The sequence below is a fragment of the Poromitra crassiceps genome (genome assembly GCF_964638095.1).
Source record: "Poromitra crassiceps genome assembly, chromosome: 5".
NCBI lineage: Eukaryota > Metazoa > Chordata > Actinopteri > Beryciformes > Melamphaidae > Poromitra > Poromitra crassiceps.
In genome coordinates, this window is record NC_139642.1 from 33,548,586 (window position 1) to 33,573,585 (window position 25,000).

A 25,000-nucleotide genomic window follows, 5' to 3' on the forward strand; every position below is an offset into this window, starting at 1 on the left:
TTGGTCCGTGATCGGCAAGCTGCATGATCACTGGACAGGCGATCTGTCAATCACCCCCTTTTCTATCATCTATTTTCCAAACGGGCGAGTTATATAAAGAATTACCCCCCTACAGTTGTTGTGAAAAGGTTAAATTAGCTATATAGACCAAAACCGTGTTTCACCCCTCACAAAGTCGGGCATTTTAACATGGGGAGATCTGCCTACTGCCCCCAAGCCCAATTGGCCATTCGAGGAATTACAGCTTAAACAAAGACTTCCACATCTTCTTGGGAAAGGGGGTGGGCTTGCCGACTGGTTAAAACCCGCAAACAATGGGGGGAATTATTGGACTTCTTGATGTTGAAATATCAAATATATATTTTCTTTGGTCAAAGGCAGCCACATATGTAGGTGTTTGTTTGTTGTTTGTTTGTTTTTTGTTTGTTTGATTGCTTTTTTTAAATCTGAAATTAGAACTACAGTACTCTCTATTTTCTTTGCACAATGAAAATGTTCCAATAGTGCCATTCCTGGCACAGGGGTTTTGAATGGCTTCTCATGCAGGTTTTCTCCTAAATGTTGTAAAGTGCTTTGAGTGCCTCTGATTCCCAAACCCTTTTGAGCAGGGGTGTAGTGGTAAATACAGAGGTGGGTAGACTATCCAAGGTGAGTCATTTACCCACCTTGTTTCCCCTCATTGATCTACGGTATATAGGTGATCTGAAAATAGGTGAGTAAACGATCTGCCTCATTTCAAAAGGTGGATAAACTGTGTTTACTCACGTTTAGCCTCCACTACGCCCCTGCTTATGAGCCATTACTCCATCAGCAGCAACTTCATCTCCTCCCAAACTGTATTGCTTTCTTTGGAGCTGATCTCCCCCTGCAGTAAGCTACAAGAGTAAAGGAGTATCTCCTCCTCACCTGCAGTAGGCTACAAGACTACAGGCGTATCTCCTCCTAACCTCCTACATGTCGGCTGTGTCTTGAGTTGTTTTACATGCACTAGACACTGTCCATCAAGATGAAAATGAGCATATTCATTCACTCTTGCCTACGCAGAGCTTCAGAAGTTCATTCAATGTAATACGGTTAATTCAGGAGATTCACACTGCAGAGATCATTATACTGTGAATAGCACCTGGAAATCTCTGTTAGTCTGGAGAATTCTTCACGCAAGAACAGACAAAAAAAGAGAGAGGAATCATAGTTACTGCTGCAGGGGTACATGCTCTCTCTCTCTCTCTCTATCTCTCTCTGCACAGTGCACACACACACACACACACACACACACACACACACACACACACACACACACACACACACACACACACACACACACACACACACACACACACACACACACACACACACACACACACACACACACACACACACACACACACACACACACACACACACACACACACACACACACACACACACACACAAGACAAGATCTGTTGCTAATGAGCCTGGTGTGCGGTTACGGAGTAGAGCCAGACCGGCTCCACGTGCGGACCGAAGGGAGTTCAGTCAGAAGTCACCGCTTTCTTCTCCGTTCCTCTGCCTCATCTTCACTCATCACAGAGGGGGTCTTCTCAGCATACTGTACAGTACTACAAGAAATACAGTTGCTATAAAGATGTGTTTCTTTCATTTTTGGCCCAAAAAGAAGTATAGTATATACAGTACATCTAAAACAAATACCCATACCTGTACACATTTATATTTGTACCCAGAGATTAACACGACAGTGAAACACTTAATTCCAATGTAGTCCTGAACACATTTGAATACAGTAGGTTGTGAAGCAGGTTAAGGTCAAGTAGGCCTAGATGTAGAGCTGCAACTAACAATTCTTTTCATTATCGATTAATCTGTTGATTATTTTCTCAACGATTGGATTGGATTAGTCGTTTGGTCTATAAAATGTCATAAAATAGTGAAAAATGACCATCACTTTTCCCCCAAAGCCCAAGATGATGTCCTCAAATGTCTTGTTTTGTGCTGACCAACAGGCCACAACCAAAAGATAATCAGTTTCCTGTCAGACTAAAGAAACCAGAAAATATTCACACTTAAGAAGCTTGAATGAAAGAATTTTAGTTTGTTTTTGTTTTTCTTAAAAATTAGTCTAAACAATGACTAATCGTTGCGGCTCTAAGTAGATGTACTGATTTCTTACAACAGCTCAGATCTAAATATAACTTATTAATTTCACCTTCTGAAGATATATTTCAGCAGCTCATGAAAAAAGAACCCAAGATTTACTGTAGATATGTTGAGTAAGGGTTAATGCACGACGAGGTGTCCATTATCACTTTTTAAGGGACGACGCAAGAAGCGCGCCTCGGACCGGTTGCTTCCGCGAAGTCCCTTAAAAAGTGATAATGGACACCTCAAAGTGCATTAACCTACTTATACCATGGTCACTTGCCAACAAAACAAGACCATTCATTTACATTTGCATGTGTTTTGCAATCAAAATTTAGTTTTTATAACCTTGGAGATGATTTAAGAACCGCAGAGAAAATAGTCCCCTCGCTCAGACCGCAACATGGAACATGATGCACACGTGTTCAGAGGGCAGTTTTGTTACAGTCGGGATTCTGCCTGAAAGACTGCAGGGCGCAGCTCGCCCCCGCTCAGCTTGCAGAGGCACTTAATGGCTCAGAGCCGGCTTCTGTCAGGTGAGGGAAATCTCCGAAACGAAAATCAAAATTGTAAATAAGAGTTATTTTTGATAAACTGAGCACACAGGGGTGATTTAAATACTTACTTTGACCGACTAATTTTTTTTCTCAACTTACAAAAGTGTCATATTAACCCTTAACGGGGGTATAGAGCTCAAACAGCTCTCTTGATACCACTGTTGAAACTATGGCGCATTGATATGAACGGTGAACAGACCATTTGGCTGAACGACTTTACCAACTGTACATTATCACTTTTTAATGGTCACCCTGCAGCCAATCAGAATCGAGTATTCACCCAGACCATGGTATAAGCAGTATTAATGTCTGTTCTCTCTCCCTCTTTCTCTCTCTCTCTCTCTCTCTCTCTCCTCCATACTATCCAGTCCCTGCGATGATCACCTCGTACCCCAACACCACGCTGGCCACGCAGGGTGAGGAGAAGCGGATGAGCTGCACGGCGCACGGCGAGAAGCCCATCATGGTGCGCTGGGAGAAGGAGGAGCGCATCATCAACCCCGAGACCAGCCGATACGTGGTCATCGTCAAAGAGGTGGCGGACGAGGTCATCTCCACGCTGGTGGTGGGTGCTCTCTGTCTCTGTTCAGTTCAGTGTGTGGCAAACACCTTCCCATATCGTTGAAAAGCTGAGAGAAAGCTGACAGAACTCGACCCCAGGTCACATTATTTTAAAGTCTTCATGTGTGACATGTTATAGTCATAGTGTTCAGTTCAGTTTGATGGTTATTAAAACATAGTAATTATGAGTACATTTGTATTACAGTGTGTCATAGGAATAGCCGAGTGGTTAAGTGCCAGTGAGTTGAATGACAAATCCCACCAGTGCTTTGTCTCCCTCTTTTCTTTCCCACTGTCTAACCAAAGAAATAAAAGTACTAAATCTGAGGGCACTGTCTATTCTCCCATTAAAGAAAGCATTTGGCATGGAACATTGTACAGATATTTTAGATTCTTAACGTTCCTAACTGATAGTCTTAGGGGCCTATCGTCGTACGGCACTATCGTTTGCGCAGCTGTTTGCGCACCTCTTATGCTATCTTCCCTCCATCTTGCTATCGTCTGCCTCCACCATCTAGTTTTGCGCTGGAATCTAAGCACAGGTGTAGGTGTGGCCCAGGCGTGTCGGTGATAAATACTGGCCTTTGCGTGCCTCAAATGCTATCGTCTGCCTCCCGCAAGTGTCATTTAGCACTCTGGCCAAGATACCAGGGCCAGCTTCCGAGCGTCTTAATAGCAGGTCTTAGCGCAAAAAACCCCATTACGCCTGAGTGCATGCAGTATTCTCTGCGCAGTGCAGGAAATCCTCTGTGGCTTGGGGGATGGACATGATCAAACGCTTTGGGCATAAACACGTCTATATGGCACAATTAGGGCTTTGCGCAGCGCTATTCGGGGGCAAACCGGGCACTAACGCAAAATTACCGCCTTTGTAGACTCAGCCCTCAGTCTTAATCCGTTTCACTACTGTAAGACTGAGAATATTACTATTACAATCTTTTCATAACGTTAGGTGGTGCTGTTGGAAGCCTTGCATCGGAGAACCAATCATGAGTGTTGTGGGCGGGCCTGCTTTCTGGGGGCAGTGACGCTCATGCAGAACCGGTGCTGTCGCGTTTGCGGAGAAACATATTAATCACTAGAAACAAACATAACCTGTTAATAGGACATGTTTCATCCAGCCCCGGCGGCTAGAGGTCTTTCCCCCAGCGATAAGCCCGACTCCCGAGGCTACGTTACAGAGCCTGCTGATGACTTCACACAGTAGCAAGCGGACCACTTCCGGGTAGGAAAAATTATTGTAAAATAAACAACAGGTATAAACTCTCTTTGCAGCACATCAGTGTCTTGCTCGATATTGGAACTATGAAACATTGCATTGCCGCTACCAAATAAAATTTGAATAATAAATGTAGACGTGTCTGCTGCCGGCCGTTCTCGCCGAGCTCAATGAACCAGATTTGGAACAGTAAATTCCCAGACGTTTGGTGGTAAGGTGGCGCTGTTGGCGCTGCTCACCAAACGTCTGGAAACCGAGACTACCGCCTTTGCGACGATAGAGCCTTTTTAGTCTCTATCAACCTGAATGCCTTGTGTGTTTCTCTAGATCATGCCTACTGTCCGTGAAGACTCTGGTTTCTTCTCCTGTCATGCAATCAACTCCTTCGGCGAGGACCGAGGCATCATACAGCTAACCGTGCAAGGTAGGCTCCCTCCTCGGCCTCAGCCTCCTGCTTCAGTCCAACTCACTGCTATGTGCTTGTGCTTTTACAGTGGGGTCGTTTGGGAAAAGGCCAAATTCCCTCGGGCGGTAGTAAAGTTTTCCTTAATTCATTACTTCATTTATTCATTTAATTGCGAGACCGTATGAGTTCCACTGGCTGCAGCACTATCCATAATCTCTCACCGGGGAAATCAGAGACAGAGTAAAACCAATATGTCTGCCTGCCTGGGATCCACAGCTATTTAGAGACTACAGCTCCAGATTCTCTCTCTCTCTCTCTCTCTCTCTCTCTCTCTCTCTTTCCTCTCTCATTCCTTCTCACCCCCCTTCTCTCTCTGTTGCATCTCCTCAGAGCCACCAGACCCTCCTGAGGTGGAGATCCGGGAGGTCAAAGATCGGACCATAGCTCTGCGCTGGACCATGGGTTTCGACGGCAACAGCCCCATCACAGGATATGACATTGAGTGCAAGAACAAATCAGGTAGAACTGAGTTATCCTAATGTGTCTGATGCATACAGTATGGAAGATAGCTGAAACTAGTAGTGAAATGTACGTGATGCATACAGTATGGAAGACAGCTGAAACTAGTACTGAAATGTACGTGGCTAAAATAAATCCACGCTGGAGCATCCAAAAAATAGAAATGCTCTCTCTGTGTGTGTGTGTGTGTGTGTGTGTGTGTGTGTGTGTGTGTGTGTGTGTGTGTGTGTCTCTCTCTCTCCCTCTCTCTCTCTCTCTCTCTCTCTCTCTCTCTCTCTCTCTCAGCTTCATGGCTATCAGCCCAGGTAACCAAAGACGTGTCACCCCAGCTCAACCAGGCCACTATTATCGACCTGCACCCTTCCTCCACTTACAATATCCGCATGGTCGCCAAGAACACCATCGGCAACAGCAACCCTAGCAACGAGCTCACCATCACTACAGATGAAGCAGGTTAGTAACACTCCTTTCTGTGGAAACTCGGTCACAGTGTCCCTTTTGCTTAGCGTTGTAATGACTTTACTTCAATTGAGTGCAATCAGCTTCACGATAAAATTAACAGCTGATCTAAAAGGGCCAACACAATTCATTGAAAGTGATCATGTCATTGCAACAAAGTGAACATTAAATGATGGATGTCACATTTTTGCAAGGAAACTCTTCAGATAAAGTGTCCATTACGTCCAAATTGTCCTGGCTCCTGGAGCTTATGAATCATCTCACACATAATTATTTTATCACTGTTTTTATATGGAAGCCATCATTTGAGGTCCTTTATATTTGGAGAAGCAGATCAGTTCACTGTTACCTTTGGTCAGCTCTATCCCTGTTCAATTATCTTCTATTGCTTGTAATGATTCCCCCATAGGCAAACCGGCCCATTAAAATGGCACATTTTACTGGACTCATGGAAGGGAGAGAGAAAAAAAACGAATAAAATTTAAATCAAATCAAACCAAACGTGTAGCGTTTCTCACATTACTTTCAAAGGTTATGGTTTGTGTTCTTACGAAGGTTTTATTCATCCGAGGTGGAAGCTGCCATGCGGGTGAACGAGCGAGAGCTTCATACATTCTTAGCTCGGCAGCACCACCTAGTGAAACTGAACAGAATGAAAAGCAAATGGCAGATCATCCCTTCCCATTAGGTGGCAGGCGTGCTGTAATGTTGAATGATGTGCTTAATTTTCAGCCCCTGATGGCCCTCCGCAAGATGTTATCCTGGAGCCCACCTCCCCCCAGAGCATCAAAGTTAGCTGGAAGGTACAGTAGTCAGCAGGCTGTGCATACCTTAGTATGACCGGATGTACTGAAATAAACACTAGGAGGATGTACTGTTGCTTTAAATTCTACATTAACACCCTGTGAGTATAGTTTGTAAACAATTCTATGTCTCCTTAGATATGATAAATTAAATATTAAAAAGCCAGCTGTCGTCAGATGTTACTGTAGTTTTACAATATGTACTAATGCAGTGGTTCTCAAACTTTTTTGACTTCAGTAGCCCCTTTCCCTGATTTCTGAATCCAAATACCCCCTTTACCCGACTCCAACATTTTGCTTAGAAAACTGCAAGAGAAAATTATAGCATATGATGGAATGAATGAATGATAACCCACCTTTTGAAGAATATAACATTACAAAATAAGAAATGGAGTGGAAGAGATACAATTAGTGCCTTCTAAGCAGCTTTATGTTAACGTTTAATTTCTTTTCATGATTTATTATTGCATTTGTCCATTTTCCCCTTTCTCTGAAGTTCCCCCTGTAGTACCTCCATTTACCCCTAGGGGTATGTGTACCCCAGTTTAGGAAACACTGCCTAATGTAATCAGTATGTAAGTACTGTAGTATTACAAAGGGAGTATACAGATAATACAGTATATAGAAATGGGCTTGTAAGACCTATTATTGATATCAGATGATAATGTAACTATGAGACTTATGTGAGCACATTAATGCCAATGGTAAATAGTTACAGTATCATGAATAGCAGCAACAGTGTAATACATCTATATAGGCCTACTTACTACTTAAGTTATTTTTTATTCCCAGTGGTCCTAGTTCTACTGTGATCATTTGCTCCATCTTTTACGCCACATAACAAATGAACTGCAACAGAGAACCGAGTTTGTACTTCAAACACAACACATAGATAGACAGTAGATGGAGAGTAATGGTGTCACACACAAAACGGATAAGGACAAGCTATGCAGCTTGCAGCTATGCAGCATAACCTTGGATGGAGCGAAGCATGATGGCCGAGGAGTACGAGGGGTTAGAATTCAGGCTTTGGTGGAAAATGCTACAGCTTCTGATTTATGGTCTCTCTGACAGTTTTGACTCTCTTAATCGTTACCCCGCAGCCCCCCCAGAAGCACCTGCAGAACGGGGTGATCCGCGGCTTCCAGGTGGGCTACAGGGAGTACAGCCCCTTAGGCAGCCACCAGTTCACCATCCTCAGCATGGACACCACAGGAGACACCACAGAGAGCATTCTGCTGGACAACCTGAAGAAGTTTACCCAGTACAGCGTGGTGGTGCAGGCCGCCAACAGGGCCGGCACTGGGCCCTCCTCACAGCAGGTGGTCACCAAGACCCTGGAGGACGGTGAGTCGTGTGTGTGTGTGTGTGTGTGTGTGTGTGTGTGCGTGTGCGTGTGCGTGTGTGTGTGTGCGTGCACACATGTTTGTATCTGTATTTGGTTTGTAGCCATTGCAGTTTAAATTCTTATTTTGAATTGAATGAGTGATTTGAAACAGACTTGACCCCAGTGTCATTAGATGCAGTGTCTGAAACAAGTTTGTATTCTTGTGAGAAGACTACCATCTCCTGGACATGTGTTGAACTACATCAGGCAAATAAATGTCTCTATCTCAAGCACTATTCTTCACAATGCCGATAGAGGGGGTCAGATGTACTGTACATATTGACTGTACAGTATATAATATAAGGAATACCTTCTTATTATTGAAATGTATCCCCCCACAACAACAAAAAACTTTTTGAATTAGCTACAGTGCAATTCCCATTGAGGCTGGGAGTGGAATTAATAGGTTAAAAAAATCATTGCTTTCACATGAATTCACCTGGGCAGTCTGCTTCCTGGAAAGTTTCGCCTATGCCTAAAGTGTCTGGGGCATTTAATACTATTAATGTATCTAGATTTCTTAAGATGTTTGTATACAAAATCATCACAATTTTGGAGGTGCAGTTATCATTATGTTTGACATAGTAAGCAACAAAAATCGTGTATCTCTCTTCCAAAAACATATATATATATATACACAGTATAATTTTTTTAATCAAACACTACTTTACACCATCGCCCATTCCAGTAACTAGCGGAATACCCGTCCCTGTATGACTGGCCATTTAGTCAGGCCTCGCTCACAGAGTTGGCATGAAGCCTCTCCTCTCTCTCCCCAGAGGGGTTTCATACTCCACTTCACTGGCTGATTACAACTCCGTTCACCTGTGGGCTCCTCCACTCTGGAGAACATGTGGGCTCCTCCACTCTGGACCTCTCCATGGTGCTGAACCTGTCTTGAGTCATTTTGGCCACTAATTAGCCATTTCTGCCCATTTAGTTGTTAATTCAAGAATCCAGCTCCGTTAAGTCACCCGCAGCGGTCCTTTTTACACTTCCTGAAAGATTCAGCGCAATCACACATAAAATGGCATAGCTATGGCCGGACACAATTTGCTCACTCACAGACAGACAGACAGACAGACAGACAGACACTTCACATTCTTATTATAGGATTCTCAAGCTAATTTAGGTTCTCAATTTAGGTGTAAAATCAGTAAAAGAAAACTGTGATTATCGTTTCATTTACCTGTTAGCAGGATTAGACATTGTACAAAAAACAATTGATGTTCTTGGCAAAACACCTGAGGCTCATTATTTGTTTGCTAACCTTTGGGGTCTCAATCAATTGCCTAAAAAACAACAACACTAAATAAATAAAATCCCTGGACTATCGACCCCCATTCATCCACAATGCTAATTTTGCCGCTCATCTGCCTCTCTCTCTCAGTACCATCTCGCCCCCCTGAAAACGTCCTGGCTGTAGCCAAGTCCCCAGAGGTCATCTCCCTGTCCTGGATGACTCTGCCCAGGGAGTTTCTCAACGGAAACCTGCAGGGCTACAGAGTCATCTACTGGGCCAATCTGCCTGATGGAGGTACAAATACACGCACGCACAAACACACACACACACACACACACACACACACACACACACACACACACACACACACACACACACACACACACGTACATTGACATAATTTACCGTATAGATCGATGCAGTTTAGATTGCTTACTATTTAGCTCCGTACCTAAAAGCCACCCAGCCTGTCACTTACAGGATATTGCCTGTTTTTCATTGCTGTTGTTTGCTCTCACAGTTCATCCACTAGAGGGAGCTGTTGGTTCATCACACTGCGCTATGCTGTTGTGTGTTACAAAAGCGGTATAACTCATTCCATCATCTATTTTTTTATTTTTTTACTTTAAATGTTTCCTGATAAATAAATGAGCAACACCACTTTCCCTCAGTGAAGGACCATCTGAACCATCTATCTGAGTCATCCTGGTTGCGTTTTATAATCTGTTGTGTTTTATCATTATTGTAGCTATTGCAGGTAGATGACAATAGGCGTTAGTGGAATCCTGGTGTAAAACCAGATTGAAGGAAAGTCTAGTAACATTTGGAATTCCCAGTATATTTTTTCATTGATATTTGAAAGTAAAATGTTTAGCACCAGCAGTCACTTGATCATATTTGCACTGTTGCAACATCTCCTCAACACAACAAATTTAGATTTTGCAGCCACATTACAGTATGAGCAAGGTTGATCAACAATGACATATCCTATCTGTGTCGCATAGAGGAAAGAAAAACATATTTTCGGGGTTTAAATCCAGCTTGTCTCTCCCTTGGTTCTATTCCACTCCCTATAGCAGTGATCCTGCCTGCAGCCTGGCTAGCCTCCATCAATAATTCACCATGCAATAACTCAGTGAGGGCCACTGCCTCAGCTCTAAGTCGCAGGACATGACAGTCAAGGACAGAGGAGAGGAGAACAGAGGAGAGGAGAGCAGAGAGGAGAGGAGAGGAAAATACCTGCTGTACTGTAGGATCAATTAACAATACAGGCACATATTATGCCTGAATTTCTGTCTTTTTACTTTGTGTGTACATATTTGAGTTTTATAATATATAATGTTGCATTTCTATCACTATCTATACATTACTGTACCTTGCCGTGTTTTATGTTTTATTTTGGTTGCTATTTTGTGTTCCTTTTTTGTGTTCCTTTTTTTGGTTGTTTCTGTCTTTTTCATTACTGTTGTTTTTCTTTTCCTTATTTATTGTTTGCTTGTTTCTCTTCTCTTGTTTTTTTTTGTTTATATTGTATGCTTTGTCGGGATTATTATCAATATTGCTTTAATTTCTTCGGTAGAGACCAAGTATCAGCCCAATTAGGGTTTTCTGTCTCTACCGGCACAATATTCTGTTGTTTCCCTTTGTCTGTATCTGATTTTAATTACGTGCAAAAAAATAAAACTAAAGCCAAACCGCAAGTACAGGTTTAGGCAAAGAGAGCCACAGTCATGTGGCCCGCAAGGGACTATGGGATCGGGGTGGGGTTATTTGCCCCATTCTAGCTCAGAGCATTCAGTCTATCTCACGACCTGAGAGCGACTGCGAGCGAGCAATGTAATAGAAGCGGAAGCGATGTGTCTCTCTGTTCCTGCGTCTCTTCAAACCAACATTTTGATAACTTTTTTAAATTATTATTTTTTTTTTTCTTCTGTTTTTTCCCTTATTTTTCTCCCCAATTGTACTTGGCCAATTTCACCCTGCTGCCCCGGTCACTGTACCCCCTCCACCAATCTGGGGAGAGCCGTAGACTAGCACCACGCTTCCTCCGATACATGCACAATTGCCAGCCCTGACAACAGGGAGCGGCAGGACGTACAGTAGCACCTGGGAGGATCACGCTATTCGCACCAGTTCCCTTCCGCCCTGAACAGGCTCCTCCACTAACCAGAAGACGTGCAGCGACCAGGACACATACCCCTAATTCGGCTTCCCATCCGCAGATGCAACCAATCGTGCCTGTATGGACACCCGACCAAGCCAGAGGTAACACGGGGGCGCGAACCTGCGACCTTCGTGTTGGTAGGCAGGGAATCTACCGCTACATTACATTTTGATAACTTAAAATATATATATATAAAATCAATTATTATTATTATCATTATTATTCAGAGTTATCACCATATGTTCTCTCCTCTCCTCTGTCAGAGCTTGGAGAGATCAGGAACGTGACGACCGCCCAGCCGTCTCTGGAGCTGGACAGCTTGGAGAAGTACACCAACTACAGCATCCAGGTGTTAGCCTTTACCAGGGCAGGAGATGGCGTCCGCAGTGAGCAGATCTACGTGCGAACTAAAGAAGATGGTAAGATGCACTACCAGATATGACGCAAACAACACACTCCAATTTAGTCCTGGATTCTCAGAAAATTATCTAAAAACAGAGTTCTTCCTTACCACTAGGTCCTGGCAATTTTGCCAATCTAGAAATTTGGGCTTATGCTTATTAAAGCTTTTCAAGATTCAAGATTTATTTTCACTCCGTGTAAGTACGCACGTGTGAAATTCTTAGGGTAGAGGGCTCCATTACAAGTCAGTGCACAGTGTAAAGTAGGAGTACATAAATAAAGCGTAAGCAAACGGTGGAAAAACACACTAGAATAGAAATAGAATAGAATAGATCAAATGATAGTTATTTTAATAGTTTTGAATATTTTAATATGTTTTCACCAAACACTGCCTGAGTTACAGTAGCTCCAATTAGATCATCCAAATACTCAGACATACTGCACAAAATCAGTATATTAAAACTAAGGTTATTTTTGTCTGCTTATATCCATGCATGTACAGTAGTCTTTAACCTAAAGACGGAATATTATGCTGAAATGTTGATTAAAATGATCAGAGATATGAGTTTGCGCCTTTTCCCTGAACTTCACGCTGTCCTCCTCTCCTCCAGTCCCTGGTCCTCCAGCGGGGGTGAAGGCTGCGGCCTCCACCAGCTCGGTGGTGTTTGTCTCCTGGCTGCCTCCGCTCAAACTCAACGGCATCATCAGGAAGTACATCGTCTTCTGCTCCAACCTCCATCCTATGGTAACGGTATTGGTTTAACTTTACCTTTTTACTTTTTTGTTCACTTTCTCCACCTTCACACTACTGCTGCCCAACGGTATATGAACTTCTCCCCTCTCTCCTCTCTGTCCCCAGGTGATGAGTGAGTTTGAGGCCTCTCCAGATGTCTATTTCTACAGGATCCCTAACTTGGCTCGGAACCGACAGTACAGTATCTGGGTGGTGGCTGTGACTGCCGCTGGCCATGGCAACAACAGTCAGAAGATCTTTGTGGAGCCTCTGGCCAAAGGTACACCATCTTGACTCAACTGAAATGAAAATCATCTTTCCCAGGCACAATAGTTTATTGTTATACAAAGTAGAGTTAAATCCCAAGCATGGCTTTTTGCTCTGAATTTGAATCTTTATTGTCCTGGATATTTTGTTATTGATGTGAATATAAATAGATCATTCAAATATGAGTATTTACAGTAGGCATTCTAGGCAATCATACAAAGGGCAACTGTTTGGGCAATGATGATGGGCAACAGAGCCCATGAAGTTGCCCCAACATTGGTGTTTTAATCACCTAATGAGCATCTTCTTGCCAGGAAACATTTGGATGGATTTGTGAAACTACGTCTCACTTTGTTCACTGTTACTGAGCGCATTACATGTCTAAACCCAACCCAAAACATTGTGTGTGTGTGTGTGTGTGTGTGTGTGTGTGTGTGTGTGTGTGTGTGTGTGTGTGTGTGTGTGTGTGTGTGTGTGTGTGTGTGTGTGTGTGTACGCCACTAATAGCTCCAGCCAGGATCCTGACCTTCAACGGGACAGTGACCACTCCCTGGATGAAGGACATTGTTCTACCATGCAAGGCTGTTGGAGACCCGCCTCCTACCATCAAGTGGCTCAAGGGAAAGTAAGTGACAGTACTGTATAGTCTTGTTCAATACAAGAGGGCTGTTATACATTTTAGGGAACAAACAAACAAAGTTGTTCTTACTCTGTAGGGTTCATATTTTTATGAAATTATAGGTGTATATGGAGGTATTGTCCTAGACCTCGATTTAAAAAGTGTTTTTTGATTAATTAGCGTGGCTTTGCCGTCACTTTCTGTGGTGGTAATCATGTTTCTAACTTTCTCTCTGTCTTTCTCTAGCACCAATGGAACTCCGACTCCTGTTCTGGTGGATGGCCGTCGTAGCGTCCATGGCAACGGCAGCTTCATAATACGCACAGTGAAAGCAGAGGATTCTGGGAACTACAGCTGTGTGGCCAGCAACAACTGGGGGTCAGATGAGATCACGCTCAACCTGCAGGTTCAAGGTGAGGAGGAGGAGTGGTTCATCATTCAGAAATTATTTATATACGGTAGGCTACATACAGTAGCAACCAGTAGAGAAATACAACTCAGTTTAGGAAGCTTGTTAGTAAAACGCTTCAGTTGGATTCCTAAACCCTTTTTATGCCTCCGCCGGCGATAGCCAGGCCGGAGGCATTATGGATCCGGGTTGTCCGTCCGTACGGCTGTCCGTCCGTCCGTCCGTCCGTCCGTACGATGTTTGTTAACGCGATATCTGAGGAACGCCTGGACGGAATTTCATCAAATTTGCCTCAAACATCGACTTAGACTCAAGGATGATCTGATTAGATTTTGGTGGTCAAAGGTCAAAGGTCAAGGTCACTGTGACCTCTCGAACGCCATTTTCAAGCTTGTTAACGCGATATCTGAGGAACGCCTGGACGGAATTTCATCAAATTTGCCTCAAACATCGACTTAGACTCAAGGATGATCTGATTAGATTTTGGTGGTCAAAGGTCAAAGGTCAAGGTCACTGTGACCTCTCGAACGCCATTTTCAAGCTTGTTAACGCGATATCTGAGGAACGCCTGGACGGAATTTCATCAAATTTGCCTCAAACATCGACTTAGACTCAAGGATGATCTGATTAGATTTTGGTGGTCAAAGGTCAAAGGTCAAGGTCACCGTGACCTCTCGAACGCCATTTTCAAGCTTGTTAACGCGATATCTGAGGAACGCCTGGACGGAATTTCATCAAATTTGCCTCAAACATCGACTTAGACTCAAGGATGATCTGATTCGATTTTGGTGGTCAAAGGTCAAAGGTCAAGGTCACTGTGACCTCTCGAACGCCATTTTCAAGCTTGTTAACGCGATATCTCAGGAATGCCTTGGCGGAATTTAATCAAACTTGTCTCAAACATCGACTTGGACTCAAGGATGAACTGATTAGATTTTGGTGGTCAAAGGTCAAAGGTCAAGGTGAGCTCTCCAACGCCATTTTCAAGCTTGTTAACGCGATATCTCAGGAATGCCTTGACGGAATTTAATCAAACTTGTCTCAAACATCGACTTGGACTCAAGGATGAACTGATTACATTTTGGTGGTCAAAGTTCAAGGTCACTGTGACCTCTCACACACCCAATTTCCAAGCTCTGTAACGCAACATCACAGGAGCGCCTTGACGGAATCTCTTCCAATTTGCCTCAAATGGCGACTTGGACTCCAGAATGAACTAATGGCGGAGGCATAAGTCCGCGTTGCGGTCGTTCTAGTTTTCAAAGCCAGGATTCAAGGTGAGAAAGTGTCATCTATCACTGAGATCCAGGCTCTTTTTGTACTATAGCAGAGGCTGTTGTGGGCTAACAATAACGTGGAGAGTCGAACAGAATTCTAATTGAGTGTTTTTCTTTAATGTAAACAGCATTCAGTATACTAACTCGAATCACAAATAAGCTCTCGATTGGGATAAGCTGTTTAGATGCTTCTTCTTAACCTGATCACAAATTTCTCTGTATACCTAAAAAAACAGGATATTCCTTACAGATACAATTGAAATCAACAATACATAGGATGGATTGTATATAGTACATGGCTCGGTATCCTGGGTAATATATATCAGCATCTCCTTATTTGGGTTTTTCATAATCGGTGTATAAGCTTGTCTGGTTTATTCTAAATTGAATATACCTTTATGTGTACCAGCTTGCTAACAGAATACCGAAAAGGTAATGTTCATGTACTGTATATGTATACACTCATTGTAAGAGACAGAAGAGACAGATAGCTGTACAGTAGTACACAGTACTCTGGTGGTGCGCCATATTGATATTACAGATTGAGAATTTAATCGTGGCCAGGAGAACAAAGCATGTAATGAACTTTTTATGTTTGTCCTCATATACACAGTCCCTCCTGACCAGCCACGCCTTACAGTTACCAAGACCACCACCACATCCATCACATTGTCATGGATACCTGGAGACAATGGGGGGAGCTCCATCAGAGGTGAGAGCCACTCGCGCACACACACACAAACACACACACACACCCACGCATGCACTCATGCACGCACACACTCGCAAGCAATGTCAACTGAGCCATTACTCTGGTCCCGTTCTTCTTGTTTCTCATTATCTGGTGCCAGTGCTGAGTGCTTGAGTCCTAAAAAGTAGATGGTGGATAGATTAAAAAGGAACAGGGAAGATTAGGTGTGTTAAAGTGAAAGATTAAAACATTCCATCTTCAAGAAAGCCCAATCACGGTGAGCCTCGCCTCAGTGATCTATCATTGCTCCTAATCATCGCTGCACTAAGTGGGGCTTCCGTCTTCAGAGTTGTAGTCACTTTAAGAGCTGTCCATGGCGCTTTCTGTGTGATATTTGTTTTGCTTCCCTCCTCGGTGTGTAGTGATCCATCACCAAATACAAACCCCTAAGCTCACAATTGTCTGTTGTTCTCTCTTCAGCCTTCACTTAAAGGAAGGCTTTGCTGATTTTCTACCCGCTTTGTATCATTATAATCTCTGTAATATAAAGCAGATGGACAGTGCTTACCTTGTGTGTATGTTTTCTGCATCGAGTAATCCACGTTTGACTGCCTGCACAAACTCCGCCCCTGCCAGCTGGTATGGGTCATTAATGCTCATTAAGGCTCTCGATGGGATTCTCTGTGGATGCGCGCATATAGAGAAAATAAAAAGAAACAATAACAGCCGCCTTCAAAGCCGCACCCCCGAGCAACATCTTTTCACTTCCTGTACAGAATGATGCTTTTTGTTTGCATCATTCTCTACAGGAAGTGCTGGAATAAACTGCGGTGCTCTCAGTGCAGGAAAACATGAAGACAAGGTAAAGGCTGCCCATCTGCATAATTACTGACATTGTAATAACACAAAGCCAGTTGAAAATCAGCAATACATGTATATATGTATGTATGTGTATATATATATATACACACACACACACACACACACACACACACACACACACACACACATATATATACATGTATATATATATATATGTATGTGTATATATATATATATATATATACACACGCACGCACACACACACACACACACACAGTATACACAACACCTACATACATATATATTTCTTTTTTATATTCAAAATAAAGTTTTAATTCATTCATTCTTTCTTTCATTCATTCATTCTTTCATTCATGCATTCAAGAGCAGCATGACTGAATTATTTATCCCCATTCAAGGTAGCAGAAGGCTAACTGGAAATAAGCCAGCTTGGCTGGGTGGAAGTCTCTGGTGCACATGCTCCAGGTCAGCGTGGGAATGTCACTGGGCAATGCCTTGGCAATGCCTTGAATGTAACGACGTTCATTTAAATGTAAAAGTTATGCACACCAGCTATAATAACTATTTCTGCATCTGACTCACATTTTTCTCTCACACGAAATCTCCTCCCCCTTTTCTCCTCTCTCCCCTCTCTCCTCCTCTCCCCTCTCTCTCCTCCTATCTCCCCTCTCTCCTCCTCTCTCCCCTTCTCTCTCCTCTCTCCCCTCTCTCCTCCTCTCCCCTCTCTCTCCTCCTCTCTCCCCTTCTCTCTCCTCTCCCCCCCCCCCCCCTCTCTCCTCTCTCCTCCTCTCCCCTCTTCCTCTCCCCTCTCTCAGGTTACATCCTGCAGTACTCGGAGGACAACAGCGAGCAGTGGGGCAGTTTCCCCATCAGCCCCAGTGAGCGTTCGTACCGTCTGGAGAACCTGAAGTGTGGCACGTGGTACAAATTCACCCTCACGGCCCAGAATGCAGTGGGGCCAGGGCGCATCAGCGAGATCATTGAGGCTAAGACCCACGGGAAAGGTATGGAGCATAACACAAAGGGGTTTTGTTTTTCTGATTTTGAGTTATGAGATCTCACGATCAGTCAAAATGCAATCATCTAATTGCATTGCCTGGGATGATTTAAGGCAACTTAGTTTGGGAGTCAAATTCCCATACATATGATACAGTCTATGTCTCATACTTCTAGAGAATGAATACAGGTACGCGAATATTTTTCTTTTAACCATCGCAGCAAGTGCAATATGATTTCATTTTCATTGATCTTAAGAACTCATAACTCAACAACTCTTTTCTACTTATAGAACAACAATCTTAAAGTCAATTTTGGTGGTACAGTATTTCCCTAACTCATATACCGATAGTTATTTAGAACCCTGCCCGACTAGTACGCATGTATCATCATTGTTCCTTTATGTCCACAAAAGTTGTCATGTTAGGCTTTGATTTTTTTTTTTTTCTTCATACAAGAACTTTGTAAACCAGTGGTTTTCAAGTTTTTTCATGTCAAGGACCCCTAAACTGACACAAATTAGACCATGGACCCCCATTTGATAAGACTTTGTCCCAGGGTCCACCATCTGATAAGGTTTTTGCTTTTATATGTTTGTTTCTTTTATTTACAAAAAGTGGATGAAGGACCCCTGGGGCTCCCCGGACCCCACTTTGAGATCCACTGACGTAAACTAAGTTGATTGTGTGCACCCTTCTATAAGTTATTCTATAAGTCTTTAGTACCTTCTCTCTCTCTCCTCTTCGCAGAACCCCAATTTGCCAAAGAACATGAACTCTTCACCAGCATTAACTCCACCAGGGTCAGGCTCAACCTGATTGGCTGGAACAACGGCGGCTGCCCAATCACCACCTTCATCCTGGAGTACCGCGCAGTGGACTCGGCCACTTGGACCACAGCCCAACGCACATCGCTAACCAAGAGCTATATCCTGTACGACCTGCAGGAGGCGACCTGGTACGAACTGCAGATGAAGGTCACCAACAGCGCCGGCTCAGCGGAAAAGAGGATCACATTTGCGACTCTCGATGCTGACGGAAGTGAGTTTGGATTGAATAGATTCCCACAGATTCACACAGCCTGGCCCGTATCTAGCAGCATGGGACCAGTATAGGATTTGTAGCAACTGATAGTGTCATAAATAACTTCACTGGTATACGCTGTAGCTTTGAGAAAGAGTTGGTCATGTTTACAATTATTGGCTTGAAATGGGCGACTGTAATACAGTAACATATAAAGTATGAATTATTAAACTGAGTGAAATAACATTTCAGTAAGTGATTCCACTGTACTGTAGATCTGTACTCCCTCTCAGACATGCTTTTTTATGGCAGTGTATGGGAATTTAATTTTTATATAGACATTGAACCCACGCATATTTTAAAGCCCCAAGCATGTATTTATCTATTATATATATACAATACATCTTTGAAGAGTTTGAATTGTACATGGATAGTGCGACTTGAACAAGAGTAGGGTATCTCTAACCCGTACTCAAACATAGGTATGTTTTACAATCAGTCAAGTGTTAGTCTTTGTTCACACCATAGGCAGAACATAGGCAGAAATTAAGCTTGAGGCAGGCTCAAGCTGAACTGACGCTTAACCGGTCACACCAGGAGCAGTCTCTTTTCCCCAGCATCTTGCTCAGTGCGCCTTGAACCCGACCACAACTCCCATTGAATTCATGCCTGGCAGCTTCAAGCTTCATGCGTCACGCCTGGAAAATAGGACTGAATCCTGAACGATCGCTTCAGCTTCATACGGCTGGTGTGAACGGTCTCACCTCTTAACAAGTACGCCAAAATTAAACTGCGTGGCTTTGGCGGGGCTTTGGCGTATGGTGTGAACGGCCACTTACCCATATAAACCTTTTATAGCTACAACATGATGTAAAATAATAGTGTAAAAAATATGTCATTCATGTTTAGCTTACTTTACTGTACTGTACTACTTACATCAAAAGCTCAGTCAATTTGAGAGTAAAAACATACTTTAGTCAAAACATCGACAGCGTTTCAACAGGGGGTGCCATAATGCAATTCTAATTACTGTATGTGCTTCCAGGCTTTGGTGTTTTGAGTGCTCAGGTTGGGTAAGAACATGGGGATGGTCTTATGATCCTCCATACATTCAGGCAGTGTCTCATCATAGACGCGTGGTCAATGGGACATGGGATGGCATGGGGGAAATCCCCCATTTCTCCCCATTCAGCATACTTAGCATTTAGCTGCTAGCCCAGTCCAGGCAGACAGGATCGGGGATTCAACCACCGCAGTAAACGCACATCTGAAGAGACTACCTGCTGTTGAATCCCCAATCCTGTAGTGTAGAGCCGCAGCACCGTCCTTTAGCGAGTCAGCCCATTAAGATATATCGGGGGTATCTATTGGGTGTGCTGTAGCTTTATTTGCCTGGGGGCGGGGCTACAGAGTGTCAGTCACACACAAAGGAACTGAATAAGCTGTAGAGATGGCTGGGAGGCAGGGAGAGCGCAGTGGTGCAGTCTATTCATTAATGTCCTTTGAAGGGTTTTACTGAGAAGTGTAAGCTGCCTGTTTGTGTGTGTGTGTGTGTGTGTGTGTGTGTGTGTGTGTGTGTGTGTGTGTGTGTGTGTGTGTGTGCACACGCACGTGCGTGCGTGCGTGTGCGCGAATGCCAGCCTCTGGGAGTGGAGGCCATTGTCATTTTGACAGCGGTGCTATACCTCGGCTCAGCTGCTGAGCAAACAATCCCAGGGGACTTCTGCCACGTATTCAGCCTTCTGCCAACCTGGTGCCCCAGCCTAGTTCAGCTAAAGGACAACTTAAGTAGCAGCAGGCACTCTGGAGAGCAGCTGCCTCGCTTAGCTGTGTTATTATGTGTTGACTGAGGAGCTAACAGGCCGCAGGGTCCGTACCATAGCACACCTCACTCCAATGAATTATCTAGTAGGCTAGTATAATTTATGATAGACAATTTTCTTCAGTTGTTATTTTATTTATAACTACAAGGGCACTCGGGAGAGCGCAGAGCTCCACCAAGGCCAATGCTATTAGTGCTTGTTCGTGAGTCGGATCCTGATCCACTCCCAAATTTAATGGGTTCTTTCTTGGCCCATGCTACACCCTGCCACGAACTTTCATGAAAATTGGATCGGTCGTTTTTCCGTAATCCTGCTAACAGGCAAAGAAACAAACGGCACTGAAAAACACAACCTCCTTGGCGGAGGTACGGTAATTATTTTAGAGAGACACAGATGGAGTTTTTGTGGTGCAATTTCTTTCCATGGGTTTGTCAGATATTATTGCCAATAGTCTACAGGATGTGTGACTTGGGCAGTCACACATTTGTCCAATGACTGGAAAAAAGATAAATTGTATGAATAGGGTAATCTGTTCTCCACACAGCTGAATGGACATGTTGAATAGATATGAACTGAAGCTGTGAGGTGACCAGGCAATGGAAACAATACAGTATGTGCTGTGTTCACCAATTAAGGTGAAAGTTACACAAACATATATTCAGCACACTACAAGGATTATGAAACTGTCCAAACAGAAGTAACAGACTTTCTCTTCTACATGGACCAGTTGGTTTTTGAGCCATGAATTCTGAATGTCTTTCTTGACTCTGTGCCCCTCTCAGGTACCATCCCTCCCCTGCTGAAAACTGGAGATCCCATCTCAGACAACATGTCAGGCAGCGGAGGCCTGAAGATGGTGGTGACCATCACCTCTATTCTCGTGGTAGCTGTGCTGGTCTTCATCATGCTTATGGTGCTGAAGAGGAGGAGGAGGGAGCAGAGACTCAAGAGACTCAGAGGTGGGTTTTAGATCAAATCATACTTTATTTAGTATATACGGCAGTGAAGATGGTCTCAGACACACACACACACACACACACACACACACACACACACACACACACACACACACACACACACACACACACACACACACACACACACACACACACACACACACACACACACACTCGTACTGAAATACTTGCACACATCCACTCCATGAACACACGTTTACACACACACACACACACACACACGCACACACACACACACACACACGCACACACACACACACACACACACACACACAGGCCAACAAGCACATAGACGAGCACAAGGTGATACATTTAAAATGTCATGTAATTAAAATCGCATCACGCTCAACTGCATCTGAAGCAATTAAACTGTGTGAAGCCAAAATCGAGGCTATTGACTTTGCTCTTGTAATCAAGAAGCTACCAGGAAGAAACCGCTGCAGTTGTCTCTTCAGATCAAGCGTCTCCATAATCACTATGTCCAAACTCTAACATGCGTTCACTGCCCTTTCTCTAGAGGAATTGTGTGATTCATATCATGTCAGTGCTTGTTTTTCCACTGCTGCAGCCTATCAACCCAGACAGTACTGTTACTGTGCTGCATTATCAACCCAGACAGTACTGTTACTGTGCTGCATTATCAAGCCAGACAGTACTGTTACTGTGCTGCATTATCAAGCCAGACAGTACTGTTACTGTGCTGCATTATCAAGCCAGACAGTACTGTTACTGTGCTGCATTATCAAGCCAGACAGTACTGTTACTGTGCTGCATTATCAACCCAGACAGTACTGTTACTGTGCTGCATTATCAAGCCAGACAGTACTGTTACTGTGCTGCATTATCAAGCCAGACAGTACTGTTACTGTGCTGCATTATCAAGCCAGACAGTACTGTTACTGTGCTGCATTATCAACCCAGACTGTCCTCTCCCCTCTCTCACATTCCCCCTGCTCTCCTTCCCCTTCACCCTCCCACCTCTCCTTCTCTGTTCTCTCCTCCTCTCTGTCCTCTCCTCCCTCTCACATTCCCCCTGCTCTCCCTCCCCTGCACCCTCCCACCTCTCCTTCTCTGTTCTCTCCTCCTCCACATTTCCCATTTCTCCCCGCCCTCGCCCTAATCTGGGCCCTATCCTACTCCCTCCCCTCCCCCAACCCTAGACCCTACCTCTACCCTGGCTCTCCCTCCCCTGCACCCTCATCTCTCCTCCTCTGTTCTCTCCTCCTCCACATTTCCTATTTTCTCCCCACCTCCCCCCTCTCCTCCCTCACATCCCCCCGCTCTCCCTCCCTCCTCCACTCTCCTGCTTTCTCCTCTTCCCGGTGTTCTTCCTCTTCCCCCCTTCCCCCACTACTCTAAAGCATAGTACACATTTTACTCCAAAGCATGGCACCCACTCTATCCCCTCCAATATATCCAAAGCATGGCATAGCATGGCAATATTCCGCCACTATTTAAAGCATGGCACCCATGCTCTTAGTATTTCGCCACTATTCAAAGCATGGCACCCACTCTTCCCTAAAGCAAGGCACCCATAAGCTCTATATGTGAACATGTGCTTATTTGGCAAAAGGACTCACTACTAAAGGCTTGCAGCCAATTAAATTAGGCATAGTTTGGTTGCTTAGAAATTGACATATGTCCGTTTGCAAGATGTGCGTCTATATTTCTCATTCTCTCCCCACCTCCTCCCTCCCCCTGCTCTCTTCTCCCCCACACCCCCCCCCTTCCCCTCTCCTGCTCTCTCCTCTTGCTCCTTCCCCACCTCCTATACCCTCCAACATCTCCCATTCCCTCCCCACCCCATCACTCTCTCACATTCCCCCTGCTCTTCCCCCTTCTCCTGCTCTCTCCTCTGCTCTCTCTTCATTTCTATATTTTCTATATTATCAATTGTTCAAATGTTATCTTTATTCTGTATATTCTTGTTACTGTTGTGTCAGCTAGAATCAGCTAGACATACTTTCTGTGAAGCCCTCTGAGACATGCTTGTGAATTAGGGCTATATAAATAAACTTGACTTGACTTGACTTGACTACTGTTACTGTGCTGCATTATCAAGCCAGACAGTACTGTTACTGTGCTGCATTATCAACCCAGACAGTACTGTTACTGTGCTAACTAGCTCTGTGCTGACTTCACAGATGCCAAGAGCCTGGCAGAAATGCTGATGAGGTATGTATGCTTAATCCACCTTTATGCAGTGAACATAAATCACAGGGCAGCCTGGAGTTACCTATCACTAAAAATCTAATATATTGCCCAGACGATATGCTGTCCCTCTTGCCTTCTCGGAATTACTTATCAACTTTAATGGAACTGAATTAGCATTTCTGTAATACAATGCAAAACCACGCAGTCGAAAGAAAGTAATGGGTTTTCCCCTCATTGATCTGCACAGTAAGAACACCCGTACACCAGACACAGTGAACAAGCAGCAGCAGACGCTACGAATGCACATCGACATCCCCAGAGCACAGCTCCTCATCGAGGAGAGGGATACTATGGAGACAATCGGTAAGAAGGGAGCCGTCATATGCTGTAAGCTCATGACTGACATCATCCATATGATCAGTAGCTAACCAAAGTATCCATGTTCTTTCAGCTACTGACTCTGTCTTGCTTCCCACCATCTTTTGGGTCATTCCTTCTTCCCTTCCTTCCATCCTTTCCTTCCCCTCTCTCTCTCTCTCTCTCTCTCTCTCTCTCTCTCTCTCTCTCTCTGAATGTCCTACCTCCCAGACGACAGGTCCACCGTGCTGTTGACAGACAATGACTTTGGCGAGACGAATAAGCAGAAGTCGTCCACAGTGACCCACACAGTCCACTACCAGTCTCTGTCCCAGGCCACCGGACCACTGGTGGACGTGTCCGATGCCAGGCCTGGAACCAGTGAGTCCCATCACCGTCAGTGCTCCACGTTTCTTCCCTTTATTACTAATACTGCTGCTAGTTGTGCTAGTCCTGTGCTACTAACCATACGTACTGTCGATTGTGAGTGTTTGGAAAAGTGTCTTGAGGATAAAGCAGGTTTTGAATTGGGTGACTCTGCAACCATGTATAGCCTACCCTGTATTCAGTTTTATTCTCACAGCTGGATGTCATTGTAAAAGAACATGAGTTTGCGGCATCAAAACCAAACACCGGTAATAGTATTTCATTGCCCATTCATCTGAATTACATACTAGGCAAATCGTTTTTCCACCCCTGTCTTGTCGTAACCCTGCACTGCCCTCAGATATGAGCTGCCCTCCAGTGCTGAGATTATAAAGCGACATAAACAACCTTTGGCGTTCTGGTGTTTGAGCTCTACAGAAGCGGAACTGATGAAGAATAGTGATCTCCCCGCCTCTTCCTGACACAGCCTCACCTGATTGCCCTGCTCCAACTGGCCAGTGCGGCCTGAATGCACACACACACACACACACACACACACACACTAGTGCCGCAACGACTAATCAGTTGATTAGTTGTCAAATATTAG

General features: G+C 44.2%; 1 protein-coding gene across 9 annotated transcripts in view; it reads left to right on the forward strand.

The window, feature by feature from the left end:
* Positions 1-25,000, forward strand: part of dscamb (Down syndrome cell adhesion molecule b) — a 177,342-nt gene that overhangs the window by 133,621 nt on the left and 18,721 nt on the right. For 4 of the 9 annotated variants that reach the window (XM_083637242.1, XM_083637247.1, XM_083637243.1 and 1 more), the window contains exons 12-30: positions 3,065-3,261; positions 4,804-4,900; positions 5,273-5,401; positions 5,687-5,854; positions 6,593-6,663; positions 7,767-8,010; positions 9,441-9,587; positions 11,721-11,876; positions 12,471-12,604; positions 12,719-12,872; positions 13,367-13,484; positions 13,725-13,891; positions 15,778-15,876; positions 17,514-17,702; positions 18,444-18,734; positions 21,322-21,498; positions 23,661-23,691; positions 23,918-24,033; positions 24,259-24,408. In XM_083637242.1, coding sequence (XP_083493368.1) covers positions 3,065-3,261; positions 4,804-4,900; positions 5,273-5,401; positions 5,687-5,854; positions 6,593-6,663; positions 7,767-8,010; positions 9,441-9,587; positions 11,721-11,876; positions 12,471-12,604; positions 12,719-12,872; positions 13,367-13,484; positions 13,725-13,891; positions 15,778-15,876; positions 17,514-17,702; positions 18,444-18,734; positions 21,322-21,498; positions 23,661-23,691; positions 23,918-24,033; positions 24,259-24,408 — 2,835 coding nt within the window. Of the gene's footprint in view, positions 1-3,064; positions 3,262-4,803; positions 4,901-5,272; positions 5,402-5,686; positions 5,855-6,592; positions 6,664-7,766; positions 8,011-9,440; positions 9,588-11,720; positions 11,877-12,470; positions 12,605-12,718; positions 12,873-13,366; positions 13,485-13,724; positions 13,892-15,777; positions 15,877-17,513; positions 17,703-18,443; positions 18,735-21,321; positions 21,499-23,660; positions 23,692-23,917; positions 24,091-24,258; positions 24,472-25,000 lie in introns of all 9 variants that reach the window. The other 5 variants (XM_083637244.1, XM_083637245.1, XM_083637246.1 and 2 more) reach the window with 4 other exon arrangements.